The 15,830-nt window shown below is 38.7% G+C and overlaps 3 protein-coding genes across 4 annotated transcripts in view; 1 reads left to right on the top strand and 2 right to left on the bottom strand.

Annotated features, from left to right (window-relative positions):
- Positions 1–2,137, bottom strand: part of kcnc3b (potassium voltage-gated channel, Shaw-related subfamily, member 3b) — a 52,275-nt gene extending 50,138 nt beyond the window's left edge. Inside the window, exon 1 of one of the 2 annotated variants that reach the window (XM_067577144.1) lies at positions 1,259–2,137. The gene's annotated coding sequence lies outside the window, so the exon portion shown is untranslated. The remainder of the gene's footprint in view (positions 1–1,258) is intronic. The other variant, XM_067577145.1, reaches the window with a different exon arrangement.
- A 6,232-nt stretch (positions 2,138–8,369) lies between these two features.
- On the bottom strand, positions 8,370–12,486 carry rexo4 (REX4 homolog, 3'-5' exonuclease). The gene is made up of 8 exons (XM_067575922.1): positions 11,983–12,486; positions 11,563–11,900; positions 11,310–11,456; positions 9,989–10,182; positions 9,761–9,849; positions 9,597–9,671; positions 9,429–9,503; positions 8,370–9,272 (listed from the first exon to the last, which is right to left on the bottom strand). Exons 1-8 carry the CDS (start codon positions 12,202–12,204, stop codon positions 9,114–9,116), a joined length of 1,299 nt encoding a protein of 432 aa, XP_067432023.1. The 5' UTR covers positions 12,205–12,486; the 3' UTR covers positions 8,370–9,113.
- A 277-nt stretch (positions 12,487–12,763) lies between these two features.
- Positions 12,764–15,333, top strand: pigp (phosphatidylinositol glycan anchor biosynthesis, class P). The gene is made up of 5 exons (XM_067575932.1): positions 12,764–13,042; positions 13,137–13,221; positions 14,232–14,304; positions 14,458–14,576; positions 14,889–15,333. The coding sequence occupies exons 2-5, from the start codon at positions 13,140–13,142 to the stop codon at positions 14,999–15,001; spliced, it is 387 nt and encodes a 128-aa protein (XP_067432033.1). The 5' UTR covers positions 12,764–13,042; positions 13,137–13,139; the 3' UTR covers positions 15,002–15,333.
- Positions 15,334–15,830: the final 497 nt, after the last annotated feature.

Below are 15,830 nucleotides of genomic sequence, written 5' to 3'. Positions count from 1 at the left end.
CCCCCCCTTAAATAGCATCGCCCTCCTTTCGAGCCCCATCACTTCCCTACCAATCACATCCACTGACAACACGCCATTGTCTCTTGGTGGGGAGGCTTCTTTTTTTTTTCCTCTTCTTCTAAAATCGAAGGGGTGTTTTCTGGGTTACCCTCAGTCTAAAAATAGCACCAGCTGTAGATGTATAATGCAGGATTGTGGGGGGTGGGGGGGGGGGGGGGTGGTGGTGGAGGTTGGGACTGGAAGAGAGCAAATGGAGGAAGAGCACGCCAGAGCCAGAAAAGGCGAGGCGTGCTCTGGAAAGTGGAAGGAAGAGATGTTATGAAACTGGAGACTTTGTGTGTAATGCAGGGGAATGCGGATGGAGCAAGTTGACAGAGTATAGGTGATGTGGTGGCAGGAGGGAAGGGGAGGGGAGGGGGGGGGGGGTTAAGGGTAGGGGAGGAAGACCACGTCTAGACATTTAGCTGCCCCCCCATAGACTTCCTGTGATGCTATGTCCTTCCTGTGGTTCCTTACCATCTCTTCCTCACACTCCTCTGCCTCTCTCTGTGTGTATGTTTGTGTGTGTCAACCCTCTCGCCCTTCTCCTATACTTCCTTTATCAAACCTCCATTTCAGGCCTTGACACTTACCCAACGCTGCCACACCACACACCCACTTACGCACACACACAGAGAGAGAGAGAGAGACAAACACAAACACTGAATGCACATGCACGAAAAACAAATGCATGCATACAGATGGACAAAGATGCATGGAAACAGTTACTCATGCAGACAGACAGACAAGGAATGCACTCTCAGAGGCATGTAACTGCTCTGATCTAGTGGTGCATGTGGGGAAACACCCACCATTTGTGCAATGAGGAATGTAAGGTTTTATAAAAATGAAATTCTGGGCGTCATATCAGTGGATAATTCAAATCTGACTGAAAAATATCACAATTACAGCAGCTAGAAATAATAATAATAGTAATAATAATAATAATAAAAAAAATACAGTTGTGATCTTTCCAATTTGAACAATTTTCACACATTCTAATATCTCCAGATCATAACACAAATTGTTTACAGGCTACAAGAAAGAAAAAATCGCAGTTATCATGGATAAAACGATACTTGTTGAATGTAGGTTAGACGCTGCATCTCCTTCTTCTTTTAGAGCTGGCCAATAAATGCTTTGTTATTAGACGGAATAAACGCAGAATAAAAGCCACCAAAAAAATACAGACATATACACAGACACGGTTAATACTCACTTGCTTTTGGTTCAGGTTCGTTTCGAGTGCGCGCAGAAACACGCACATCAAGCTTAAAAGATCAATCAAAATGTAGTTTTCTTTGTTAGATCGCTCTTTCTTATGATTTCAGAGAGTATCCAGTTTCTCGCAGGCATTCAGTTGATCTTTTTTTTTTTCCTCTCCCCCCGATTATAATAAATCGAAATAGGATTGCGCGCGTCTGTTGCTGAAAATCTCGTTTTGACACCGTTATTGCCGAATGTTACTTATAGCTTATGGTCATGCTGATGATGGCAAGGGATGAGTCTTTCGGATGAAATGAAGCAGAAATCCCCCTGAAAACTGGCTCTCTCTTTTTTCTTTTTTTTTGCTATTTCCCTCGATTTCAGAGCCCCTCTCCCACCTCTTTGTTATTGCCAAAAAATAATTGCCAGCCTTTGTTACAGTGTCTCTACGCTTCCAGGCGCAGGGTGTAGCTACCATTCAGCTCTTCCTCTGTCTCCCCTTTTCCAAATGTTTCAATGGAGATGCAGCCTGTAGACACCTCTCTCTCTTTGCCTTTCCCTCTCTGTGCTTTCTCTCTGTTCCTTTGGAGGAGCGTCACCTTCTGCACTATTTTTTTCCTCAGACGATACATGTGGGCGGATTAGAGAACAAGACAGAGGGGTGGGAGGACCCCGGTGAATACAGAGGCTAATTTCTCATATGGCTGCTGAACTTCATAAATACATATGCTGTAAACACACACACACACACACACACACACACACCAGGGCAATAAGAGGGAATATTGTGTTGATTTATTGGCATCTGTTTAATTGGTTCTTTCTCTCTCTCTCTCCCTCCCTCTTTAGCCTACACAGCCCACACATGCACACTCTGCTGGACGGACGCACAAACACCATTTTGTCTACAGTCTCCCAGCCTTGACTCTGGCTTGGCTGACATCAGCAGTCATGTGGTAGCAGAGGAGCAGGTGGGTTATATAGCAACGTCTGGAGTAATATGTTCAATAATGATGATAATGGCAATAAGAAAAAAAAAAGAGGAGACACTATTTTGCTCTGAATACACTCCCTATCCTCACAGCAAAAATCATTTTAAAGACATATTTACATCCTTATAGTCCTCATATGTGAGTCCATAAAAAGTCAAAGAAATTATTTAACCTGTTGGCAAAGAATGTCATTAATTTCTGTAGCATTAATGAAACAAGGGAGGCCACAGGAACAATTTCACCTGTATCTTTTATGTCTTGAAGGCTTATACAAACTTATTTATTTGGGTGCATCTGCAGTTCACAGAAAACCTCTGTTTTGAGCACTGCAGACATTGTGTTTCTTTACAGAAGGTCGTACTTGCCTCGGCCGCAGAGGCACGATGATCAGCAATGTTGCTGATGCACTTATCGACAGGGAACTTGAGAGTGAGTGCAACATTGCCTCATGAAAATTACAACAGTAGTAAAAGGGCAAAGGGCTATCGCTTAGGTGCCTGCAGCATTATCCTTTGACCACAAAATGTTCTTGTCAGAGCAGAGTGCGGAGAGAAAAGAGGATGAGTAAAGGAAACATGGCAAGATGGGAGTTTTTTGAAAGTGCACTGAGAGGAAGTACAAAGGAGATTATGTTACTGTTAAATTAAGAATTTAAAGTGCAAAAGGTTTGCTTGTAAATAGAAGTCTAGAGAAGACTGTGAATTCATTATTTTTGCCTACTCACTCTTTTCCAAATACAGACAACATTCAGATACCTAACTTGTGTTCAGACTGAGGAGGAAAACCATATGAGCAGACAAGATAAGGTCAGGTTTCCATGTGCTGTAAGGCTACAGTGCTAAACACTGAGTCATTGCTCTTTCCTTCAAAATACCTCATTCGTCACAAAAAAACTTCTATTCTGTAAATCCTATCTTTCAAGAATTCTGACAGTGAAAAAAATGGGAATTGTGTCAGCTGGGAGACTTATTGTTCTGGTAAAAATGCCACAAGATTAAAGGTTTGATTCTAACAGCAGCTACTGTATAAACAAGACACTGAACCCTTTCCTGATCATTGTAAGTCACTCTGGACATTTTCCTTCTTAAATTCATATGTAAATATGAAAGTATTTTGGGACTTCTCAAGCTGCTTTTCCTCTGTACTGCATGTGTAACATTTAAAAACCATGTCACTCTGACCTCACATGGCTCATAACTAATAAGTACAAGGTTTAGGATTGTGCTCTGCACTCCCATGAAACAATGCATAACTCTATTCTGTATTTAAGCAGTTCTAAAAGAGTACCCAGTAGCCTTCCAGCACATTCTGAAAGAGGTTTTTATACATCTGTTGTAGTCAGCAATTGTGCTCTTTATGTCACCCTACACATGAACCCTCAGATTCACCAAAACAGATAAGCAGGATGTCATCCACGGAAAGAAGCGAACAAGTGTTTCTTTACTTTTTAGTCTCACGACCAATAAGTACAAGGTTTAGGGTTGTGCTCTGCACTCCCATGAAACAATGCATAACTCTATTCTGTATGTAATTTAAGCAGTTCTAAAAGAGTACCCAGTAGCCCTCCGGCACATTCTGAAAGACGTTTTTATACATCTATTGCATTCAGCAATTGTGCTCTGGATGTCACCCTACACATGAACCCTCAGAGTCACCAAGACAGATAAGCAGGACGTCATCCACGGAAAGAAGCGAACAAGTGTTTCTTTATTTTTTAGTCTCACAACCAATAAGTACAAGGTTTAGGGTTGTGCTCTGCACTCCCATGAAACAATGCATAACTCTATTCTGTATGTAATTTAAGCAGTTCTAAAGGAGTACCCAGTAGCCTTCCGGCACATTCTGAAAGACGTTTTTATACATCTATTGCATTCAGCAATTATGCTCTGTATGTCACCCTACACATGACCCCTCAGAGTCACCAAAACAGATGAGCAGGACATCATCCACAGAAAGTAGCTGACAGTGTTTCTTTATCAACCCGCATAAATACTGAATGTTCGACTTTGTTCTTACTAAAAGGGAACGTTAGTCAACACAGACACATCCAGAGTCAGTCTCTTGGCGGCAGCATAGTGCAGCTCATGCATAAGGAAGTAACAAGCAGCAGACCTGAGGAGACACTGTGCGGTCAAGAGAAGATTCTCAAGCACTGACAGAAAGAAAAAACAGCTCTGTGATGACATCCTCAGTCTCTGCAGTTCATTTTCAGTAAATGTTATCATTATTCTATGGATGGACACTGAACGTTGTGTATGTATTATAAAAATGAAAAGAGATTACTATGTATTTACTGTATACAATATATTTGCACAGATGGGGTAAACAGAAAGGTCTGCTGGCCTTGAAGATGCAAAGACTGACTGACAATGAGAAACTGGTGGTTCAATAATCTGTATTGATGTTGTCCATCACTAAATGACACAGTCACATGTTCAGAAATGAAAAATGTCCATTCAGCAATGAAACCCAGCATGATTTTCAGGCCTGTGATAAATTTTACATCCAGTTGAAGGTGGTTGTCTCAAGGATATAAAATTGGTTTTGGTACGACAACAAAACAAGATCCGCAAATCAAATAGAGTTGCTGTTTATATGCTGTGTGCTCTGAAACCCCACAGACTGCACAACAAATGTCAATATTGACTCTGATCACTTTCTGAGACAGAAATGGTGTACAGTAGTCAGGAAGACTGTTATTTTATTGAATTAAGTGCCATGTTAGCAACACCGGTAATACCTCCAGTCCACTCATGAGATTTGTTTGATGAGCAGCTTCATCATGCAGTGTTTCAGGAAATATTTTCTACAAATCACTTCTATTCTCTTTTGAGTAATTAACCGACTCATTAAATTAATTGAAAAGACATATTGTATTATTGTGAAAATGAAACTTAAAACTTGATTATATTTTTAACATAGCCTTACTGACTTGTATACATTCCACTGGGTGGGATTTTTTGTGGAGTCTGCAGTTTTGACACACAATGCTACATGATGTTCTTCCAGACTCAAGCTGATATTACAACCATATAACACAGGCCTGAAAATCATTCCAAAAGTCACTACAGTAAGGGCATTGCCATACGAGATGGAATGTTTTGGGCTTATTTGGGCAAAAATGAAATTCGCAGTCAAGTTCTAATTTAATAAACATGTTCTGCTCTGTTTGCCATCACAATGTAAAGTCAGACAGACAGCAAGTGGATGGATGGACACATGGATGAATGATGATTACAATGTTGCATGTTATATTCTGTACAGTTTCTCAGAGATCAAATGGCTTTCCAATAAAATCATGCCTTTGAATAAAGTTGAATAATTACTTCTTTTTTTTTAAATTTCCATTTACTGTAACCAGATTTCCTGAAAATGTTGGGTTAACAACAAGGACGGCCCTGGTCCTGAGATTACTGTTTTTAGCTGCAGCTGAGGTGTTTCGAATATAGAATAAAGTTTGGATAACTCTTTTATCAAGGGCATATTAAATTAAGAAAAGAGTTTTTTGATTCAAAATATTATTAGTGTTAAACTTCTAACTACTACTACTGTTTATAATCTATCCCTTCACAGTATGAACCAAGTCATTTTTTACCTTGCCCCTCATAATTCATCTCTAAACCAAATTTTGAACCACAAATCAGTTTCATAAGTATTTGTTATTAGTTAGTGGGTGAATAATCATTAATTTTTATTTCAGAAAGCCAGGAGTGTGTATTCTTAATGTTTCACATAATTTGTTTATGGTGAAAACCTTTCACAATTATTTTTCCTTGAAACAGTTTTAGAGAAGTGTTGAATCAACACTGTCGATTGAAGTTCATGATAATTTTGGATGCAATAGTTAGTGGTGTTGTTGCATTATACCAAGAGATGTGACTCATAGGATATTTTGTCCACCCTCAGATAAAAAGGAAGAGAGACGTTGGGGAAGTACAAATTGCAAACAAATAAAATGGTTAAACATATCAGTCATTGTCATTTTGATGTTAGCAAGAAGTTTTCCACTTGTAGCGTTCATGAGTATTATGTCCAACCTTTAATGTTTGATTTCTGTCTAGATTCCCTGGAAGTGGTTGCTATGCAGGTATAGGCCGTGTCAAAACTGAGATCACTGTTATATCAAAGCAAAGTCAACCGAGCCGTTTCCAATGCAGCGTAAAGTTCAGATAACTCTTTTCATAAAGGCTATATCAAATTTAGGAAATTGTATTGATTCAAAAGCAGTGCTTAATTTTTAAAAATGACTTCTTTAGTCTAGAAACAAAACTAAACCATCATCAGCAATAAATTTGCTATAATTTATCAAAACTTTAACTAGTTTGTGACTCATTCTCTTCACCCAGACTGAGTTGTATGATGAATGAGTCTCTTAAGCCCCCCTCCTTAAATGGCTGCTATTAGTTTGCATTATTAATCAATGTTACAGGCATTCAGTCTCTCTAAGCACAGAGAATCCCTCTTAGGACAAAATTCCAGACATAGTGACCTCGTTATAAAGACAGAAGACCAACATCATCATATTGACCCTTAATTCTTTTATTCAGTTCCCTGTAATTTCTCGCTAAACTGCTGATTTTTAGTTTGCCGGTTCACTATTGTGAATTTATCACCCTTCGAACTAAACTCCAAAATATGATTTAAAATATCAAAACCCTAGCAGCTTCTATTCTCATAGAGGTCTTGTGGTTGTCTGTGTTATTATTATTGCTGTATACTGCGTTGAAAATGTTTGTACTGTCTACCTCAGTCTGCTCCCACTAGGTGGAGACATACTGCAGTTTTGGTTACACAAATGTGAAATCCAGAGAGGAATCATCTCTGCTATTCTGCTGCACTACAATCATAACACAGCTGTACTCCAAACGCCCAGAGTTATACAGAAAACAAAATCTTACAACTGCCTTGTGTCAGCAGATGAGTCCATTCCTGTATTCAGATTTACACAGAGGTCTGCTGTTTTTGTTTTCATCTGCCTGAGGCCTTCACAGCATCTGACCAAGCTCCATTTAGAGTCTAATTTAGAGTTTAGAGTCTGCAGACCAAGGGCATCGGCTTCATTTCAGCGAAGTAGGGCACACTGTGCATCAGCTGCTGGCCAGCAAATCACATTGACATACTGTTGGCACACAAGGAGCCTAAATCCCTTATTTTGTCACTATTGACTGAAGCAATGAAAAACAAATGTACACAAAACAGGGATTCAGTTAAATAAAATTGAATTTGACTAAAACAATGGTTAAAACTTGGTTGTGTGATTTTGTCTTTAAATGCTGTATAGATATATAGATATATAAAGATATCAAAAGCATATTTAAACAACCTAGACAGGGTCAAAAAAGTGTCTGAGAAAAATATAGAAAAAAAAGTCTTCATTCATCAGAGGCCTCCAGAGTCTGATCAAGCTCGATAACTTGCCGTAGGAGTGTAATTTAGAGCCTGTGCTCTTCAAACCAAGGGTGCAGGTTTAATTTTTACTGTGAGATGAGCCCATTCTCAATGAAACATGGGCAGCAAATCACATTTACTCTGGACCCTCATTTTATCACTGGAGTTCTAGCATTACACACATATTTATATCAGACGACTATGCAGCTATGAGAACCTCTGATCCAAAGAGAAAAGACAAGTCACCATATTAAACTGACCTATCTGATTCACTGTTGATACTAAAAATATGTGAAGCACTTTGGAAAAGAAACAAAAAAAATAGAGGCAAAAAAAAAACAAAACAACATGACGTATCCGTTTCTGTTGATGCATCTGGGGTCATCTGAGAGCGTCTGGAGATGTGTGAAATCAAAGGTTTTGGGTGTCATGTTGGGCAAACTCTGGCATTCGTGAAGTAGTAAATAATAATAAATGTGTCATTGTAAACCAGCATCACCCTTTCAAATCGCATAAGATGTTACTGTGCTGTGAAACAGAAAGATTGGTCATAAAAAGCTAGGAGCACAATTTGGATAATGCATGCATCAATTGACAATGTGCTTCTTAGAGAGATTAGTTTGGCGCGCAATGCTGGACAATACTGACCTTGGATATGTCAGTGGTTTCACTTCTGTCATGGAAAACAACTATCACTAGTGAGGTGATTTATGAACAATAAATGCAATATGCCGTAGCTACATATAAAGAGTTTCTCTTGTGTTTTATTCATACTGTACCTCCACACATACAACTTTTAAGGCAACCAGGAATCAAACTATAACAAACCAACTCAGGAGAGACCAAAGTTCGAAACAGACAAATTATAAAATACTGGAACCATAAAGCAAAAATATTATGCTGATGCAATGTGTGGGTGGTATCGCAAAAATGACTTTGAATTCTCAAGAGCACTGCAGGTCTGTGTCCATAGAGGAAATCTGATTTGAACACCTGCCTCCGATGCTGGGAATAACACTTTGGGGAAATGATGTCTGGAAATATCTAAGGAGGAAATGGCTGAAAGGATCAGTGTAAATACAGCTTCCATGTTCTCTCAAATGTTTAAATCCCTGTGAGAGTCACTGCTGGCTTTTTACGTAAATCTTGGCAAATCCGCAAAAACAATCAAGTCTTTTACATCCTGGAATGCCCTGTCTGAGGGGTTCAGACTGATGAAATCACTGTCATCACCTGGTAAAAAACATATTTTTTAAGAAAATCATTCATTTTCATTGGTATTCTTCATGGCTTGCTTGTTTTTCCTCACTTTGTGGGACAGTTGTGATAGATCTTACATAAGCTCATGAGTGTCGTAATTTTGTCAGAAGTGTTCAACATCTGCTTGTGGTTTCTTTCTCTTCTGAAAACAAACAGAAACCTCTGATGATTTCAGTCAAGTCCGCTGTGATCAGGGATGATCTGTCCTCTTACAGATTGCTTTTGCATTCATAATCCCATGAGATGGTTGCCCTTGTTCTTGGGAGCCTTGGGCTTTCTCTCACTTTTCTTATTTGAGTCTTTGTCCTTATGACTGGTTTTAATATCTGCTTCCCACTGTTTTTTCACCAGTGTGTACAGCCTCATGGTGGCCTGTGCATCTTGGACCTGGAAGAGAGGAAGGGTGATTTTTTTATAAGTATTCATTGTAATTTTGTGCACTGATGTTTTCTAAATCAACTGCTACTAATGCAGACTATAAAATATGTGGTTTTAGATTTAAAAAAAACAATAAGTGAGAGTTGTGATGTATCAATGACTTACGGATGAATGTTCACCCTGTTGGACCTTGACATTGAGTATTTCTCTACAGAGGAGTTTCAGCGAGGGTCGACCACTCTAAAACAGGAAAATAATCACTTAATATACAACAGCGATTCTCAGGATTGGGTAAGGGTCAACATGCACAAGGTTTGTAAATCTCACAAGTACCTTTACAGTCTTCTTAAAGGGTTTATACTTCTGAGTGTCCCGGATTTTCTTTTTTGGGTGATCCAAGAGTAAAATCTGCAACAGGAGTTAATAATCGGTTCATAAAAGTTTACATTTATTTGAAAATTAGACTGGTTCCATCTCAGACATTACATGCAGGTTACCTTTAAGTCATTGTGTATAGCGTGTCCAACCACTATTCTTCCTCGCAGGATCTCAGCAACCTCCCTCTGCACAGTCTGCACATCCTCTCCTGCAGAGTTGAATCGTGTGAGACAAACATGGATGATAAGCTATTGCATAACAGTACAGACGGATCATTTTAAAGCAATTAATTACACAAAGTTCCGTTTATACCACAATTGTATGCATTAGCTAATTTTATGACCTACCATCTTTGATGTCCTCTGGTCGGATGCCACTGACAGCTGTCCTGTAGTCTGTCACCTTCTCTGTCGGTTTCACGTATTTGTCATAGATGCATTTCCCAAACTGGTTCACGAGTGACACGCGCGCCAAGATGCTGTCCTCCCCATCAGGACCGACTCCCACCATCTCGCAATCGATGGCAACAGCTCTGGTGAGGCTGACGGTTGCCACAGCAAAGAAGGGGATACGAGAAGACAGTCGTCATTACTTTGTCGTCATGTCAACCTGCCTGAGGAGGTTAAGCTGGGAAGACCTGCTCTCTCTGCTTTTGTTACACATATTTTCAAAACTAATTTTGTTTATGTCTGTCTTCTGAACTGGACTGCTTATATTATCTTTAAAAGGCGACATGTTTTCATCTCAAACATTACTTTGCCAACCATTTTCAAAAGCATGAATTCACATGCTGTGTGGCCAGAAAATAAATCACAAATGCAAATATGAACATCATGAAAAAGATCAACGGCATTTGGTTGTTTTTTTTTACAGGAAGACGCTGTCGTTTGTCATCAGACTCTTAAATCTTTGGATGTAGAAACAACAGCACTTACACAAGAGATGTTGCCATACATGGCAGCTATTCCTTTAATATCTCTGGCAGTATTTGGTCATTGTGGGCAATGTTGCAAATCAAAGAGCAGGCCTGCTTTATGGTTTTTGCATCAATGTGATGAAGTAACTTGATATGTCAGGTCTTTATTTGGTGTATTAGCCAAAAACAGATGTTCCAATCTAGTTGTTAAATGCATAAACAGTTTCTCATTTGTCTTTCCTGGAGATTTACTCTGTTTAGTTTAGTTTTAGGTCATTTTCAGGCTGATAGGGAAAAAAATGGAAACCAATGACTGCCTGGTAGGTATAAAGAAAAAAATCACATTTAACAATCTAAACCACTATAGAAAATAGCTGGCAGCAATGTTAAATAATCACTAATTGTAGTGCATGCACTTTAATATGCAAAAACAGCAGTATGGTCCTTTAGAAGTGCAGGCACAACATGGCCACAGTGTAATATTGACAACACTGTAACTACACAGGGGCCAACACTGAATTCAGGTCACACATGACTCATCCTTTCAAAGAGATATAGTATGTTTATGGCTACAGTTTATTTATAAGGAATTAACATGAATGAAAGCATTCTGACCAATATTAGTTTTAAGTTATTATAACAACCTGTCAGTCTGACAATAAAAGTTTATCAGTATGACACAAACGCTCCATAAACTCTCTTGAAGCCCATCCGTGAGGCACAGACAGGACACTGAACGGGACATCACTCACCCCTCAAAAGCTCTCTCCTTAACCAGGACGCTTTCTGGGTCCTCATTTTTCCAAATGCCCTGCTTCCTCCTCATGATCTCCGCTGCCTCTGGTCCCACCGTCGCCTCAATGTCATCGGGGTCTACATCATCAAACCAGATGTCCTCTCTACAAGAGAGATACAGAACAACATGTAGTTGTGTACATTTTGCCAGAAGCAGAAGCCATATCTATGACTTATCAGAATGTAAATATTCAAGTACAGTATACTTACTCTGTAGGTTTGGTTTCTTCCACCACAGATTTCTTTTTCTTGGCTGCTTGCTCACTGCTTGACTTATTTGTGCTGTCCTTTTTCCTTTTCGGAGCAGCAGACTGTCTCGTCTCTGAGACAACTGGAGCTTTCACATCCACCCGAGAGTCCTTGGGGACAGAATTGCTGCTAATGGTTTTGTGCTTCACTGTTTTTCCAGGATCTGTCTGACTGGGACAGGCATTGTTCTTAGAAATATTTTTGGAAGATTTGTTTTTAGCCTCTACTTTTTGCAGAGCACCATTGTGATGTATCGGTGTCGCCGGCTGCTTCTTCTCAGGTGGATTGGCCTTTATCATCTGTAGAAAATTAAGCAAAGTTAGTGAATGTGACATATATATATACTTTTTACCAAGCTACAGGAACAAACTCAACTCTTACCTCTTGTAACGTTTTCCAGTTGGCGGAGAACTGTAGGGAATCTTTTGGAGGTAATATCTGTTGAGTTTGGGCTTTTTCTTTATCCTTGAGAGGAAGCTTCTTTTTAAACGGCATTTTTTTCCAGTACTTTTTTTTCCTTTTCACTGCGTTATTTTCCTTTGTAGGTTTTGGATGTTGTGATTTAGCAGAAGAGTTTCTTTTCTTTGCTTTCACCTTTGACATTATGGCCACTTTCGGTGAAATCTTTTTTACTATTTGTTTTAAAATAGGTGAAATGTGTTGGCCCTCCTCAGCCACGCTGTGCTATCAGGAGCCCAGTCACTTGGTTGCCAGGTAACGTTTGAAAAGTAACGGTCAATACTTCACCGAGAAATGTTTTCCCCGCGTAGGTTTACAGCCTGGTTCCGCCAAAGCACAGAAATTGTGCTGATATTTTCCGTCACTGTTGATAAAACTGTCCAGTAGCCAACCTCAGCTGCCCCAGAGCCATGCTGCAGTGTGTATTTCCGAAGCGTGTAACAGCCAAATGTCTCCGGTAAAAACAGTGAATGTTGACACGAGTTCGTCAAGCTAGTTAAATCCCCCAAACAATTGAACGACAACGGCGTAAATTTTTAGACTATTATCCACTTCAACTTATATAATGTATTTACATGTTTAGAAAGTGACGTTTTGCTGCTGGTTACGCTTTTTATTGCAAATGCGGAACTATTTTTCAGGCTAATGTTTCATATCGTGCAGAATATCACTCGGGGAAATGTAGGAAAAATAATTGATCGACGATGCCATAGATGCGTTTGATGTTTGACAGCTGAAATGACTAAATAACAGAAGCGGCCTGTGTTTGGCTGATTTTTCGATAGTATTTAATGTTGTCCGCATTAACGTATAATCTTGGCGCTTATTTCGACAACATTTTGTTCAAAGCTCAATTTATGCGAGTTGTTGCGTCGTTAGAAAGATAGCTGCTACATTTTTATGAACGGATACTTTCTTATTTCTGTACGTCCTCTGTAATGCGTGCAGTAGCTTGATTCGTCCAGCTCATACGTATTTGTAGGTAAGTAAGTTAACTCTGCTCTGAAGCTTTAAATGCACCTTGAATCACATTTCACCGCATCTCTCTCTCTCTCTCTCTCTCTCTGTGGTTTCAGATCATGGTGGAAAACTCTCCGTCTCCTCTGCCTGAGAGAGCTATCTATGGGTTTGTCCTCTTCCTTGGCTCACAGTTTGGCTTCTGTAAGTCTAATATTCTTGTTTCACTATTCTAGCATACAATACTTAGTTGTAGTGAATTCATATTTCTTTATTTTTTATTTCACGTGGACAATACACAGTACATTTATTGTACCAGATATAGCTAAAAGCTTATTACATTCAGTAGTACCTGGACAGATTTGCATGCATTATTATACCAGCTGATAACTTTACCAGTCAAATTGTGTGGCCTTCAATATTAGATGCAGTAATACATGGAAAATATATTCCAGTCATTTAAATAATCTTTTTTTTATGCATGTGTAGGCAAATGTGTATGCGTGTTTGAATTTGGGTGCGTGTCTGTCATTTTGTGTGAAATAAATAGGTTTATTCTTGGATATTGAGCTCAGGCAGTGCACCTGAATTTCGTTGAGATAGCACACAAACAAAATAATGTTTCTTTTCTTTGGTGCGAAGGCAGGGACACGCATGACTATTTAAGAAATTCTCTCACAAAAAATGGACTAAATGAGTTCAAATACAGTAATGGAGCTGATCATAAGTCTTGCAGTTTTATTGCTAGATGAAAAAGTTCTCAGCTGTGTAAAAACAGAGTTAAAAATGTAGTGTAAAAATCAAATATTCACAAATTGGTCTCTATTTACTTATCTTTTGCTGCTTATGTCTGAAATGTTTTCTAACTGTTACAGGGAGTCTCATAATTGAAAAGTCTTGCATTTCTTTCTCAAAGACAAGTTGTTTTTTTATAATTAAATGTACTTAAGTGTTTCTAAATAGAACAATAGAAAAATGTTTTTTGTGTGCAGCTGCACATTTAACTTTTAAAATGCACATTTAAACAAGAAAGTACGATACATGAAGTCATCAAACTTCAAGTTGGTGCAGTGACTCTGACCCTGTGTGTGAAATATGTATCATATTTTATCTATAATTGAATTGAAACAAAATAAAAACCCTGTCTACCATAATGAATCTATATTCAAGCTTGGTCAACTAATGATACAACTTTCACTTCTTTCTCTCCATAGTTCTGTATTGTCTGTGGGCGTTCATACCAGAGGAGTGGCTTCATTCAATAGGACTCACATACTGGCCTCAAAAGTAAATAGTTTTTGTTGGTTTTTTTAATCACTTTGAATTATCCGAGAACAACTTCCTACTCTTGACTGGTAAATTGAGTGCATGACTCAGGAAATACATGTCCTACATTAGCACTTCTGTTAACCATTAACTGAGGTATTTTTCCTGGTGTAGATATTGGGCCCTTGCGGTGCCAATCTATCTGCTGGTCGCAATAACAATTGTTGCTGTGTTGCTGTTCGGAGTGAACATGAACAACACGGCTCCCCTCGACTCTGTAGACAACATCACAGGTGACATACTCATTCAACTGTGTGTTTAGTTTTATATTCATATCAGTGGTACTATTGTTACTACTATTACTTATGCTGTAACTACTATAATACTAAGAAAATAAAGCACCTACCTAAAAGTTGTGAATTGGAATAGAGAGAGGAGGTTTTATCACTCAAAATATGGTGTGTGTATGGGCTAAAATATACACAATACAGTTAATGTCAGATATAATTCCTGTCTTTAGGAGAAACTCACTTCTTTATCACTAACATGGAACCTTCAAAACTCCCTTATCTTAACACCCTCAAATGTCCCACTTTCTGTCGCAGATGTGTACGCTCAAGGCCAGAGGACAGAAGGCTGTCGGAAGGGGGGGATACGCAGACTGAAGGATGTTTCCATAAGTGAAGTCAACAAAATGTTCTACATGTCGCCCAAGTAGTAACACATACAAAACTGTTGCGGTTCGATTCAGGGTAGAAGTGAAGGTGTAGAGGATTTGTTTTGGCGTGTGAAGTCACTGTTACAAGGATAAGCTTTATTTATTCATCCAGGAACAAGATGTACAGAGTGAATGTACTTTTTCTGATGCTTTATACATCTATATGGGGGGAAATTACATGTGTTAATAACACAATGATCTGTTGAATGTGGAGTTGTTCATTAACATAACAGAACATGTACAATGAGTGCAAAAATTAACATGGTAATATTGAACAAATGACATTTTTTTTCATTTTTGTATGTTATTTTTAATAAATTTGACCTTTTATATCTTAGTGTCGTGAACAGTAAATTAAGTTTTGAAGTGAAGTTGCAACAAATCATAGTTACTGAAGCAGTGTTGTGTCTAATTTTGGATGAAAGTGTTGTTCTGTGAAATGACCAAATTAGCACGCACAATATTAAAGCTGCAATTGATAAGATTATAGCGTAAAATACATGCACCCAATTTGTCCAAATCACAACTGGGCCTACAGCAAAGATTTACAATTCAGGACCAAAGATGAATGTCAAAAGTAATTTACTTTATTTATATCAATCATCTCATCATAACCTGTCTAGCAGTTCTCTGTAATGGAAAAACAACAAACCAGGAAAACAAAGGAATGGAAATATCACACTAGAGCCCTGGAGGAGGTCCTGTATGATATCTAAAAGTAGACAAACATGTCTGTCACCAAAAGGGAAAGCTCGTATACTGTGAGTGGGGCGATATGACATAAACTTTGCAATATTCAGGAGGTGAAACAATGAAAATGGAACCATTA

Source organism: Thunnus thynnus, chromosome 20 (genome assembly GCF_963924715.1).
Source record: "Thunnus thynnus chromosome 20, fThuThy2.1, whole genome shotgun sequence".
NCBI classification, from domain to species: Eukaryota; Metazoa; Chordata; class Actinopteri; order Scombriformes; family Scombridae; genus Thunnus; species Thunnus thynnus.
The sequence above is the reverse complement of the archived record's forward strand: the minus strand, read 5'-3'. Positions and strand labels throughout refer to the sequence as shown.

Coding starts and splice junctions, on each gene's coding strand:
- rexo4 (XM_067575922.1), bottom strand. CDS start 12,204: ATGTCAAAGGTGAAAGCAAAGAAAAGAAACTCTTCTGCTAAATCACAA. Junction 11,901..11,982: donor ACTGGAAAACGTTACAAGAG/GTAAGAGTTGAG, acceptor AATTTTCTACAG/ATGATAAAGGCCAATCCACC. Junction 10,183..11,309: donor AAGGAGAGAGCTTTTGAGGG/GTGAGTGATGTC, acceptor GGCAACCGTCAG/CCTCACCAGAGCTGTTGCCA.
- pigp (XM_067575932.1), top strand. CDS start 13,140: ATGGTGGAAAACTCTCCGTCTCCTCTGCCTGAGAGAGCTATCTATGGG. Junction 13,222..14,231: donor TGGCTCACAGTTTGGCTTCT/GTAAGTCTAATA, acceptor TTCTCTCCATAG/TTCTGTATTGTCTGTGGGCG. Junction 14,577..14,888: donor CTCTGTAGACAACATCACAG/GTGACATACTCA, acceptor TTTCTGTCGCAG/ATGTGTACGCTCAAGGCCAG.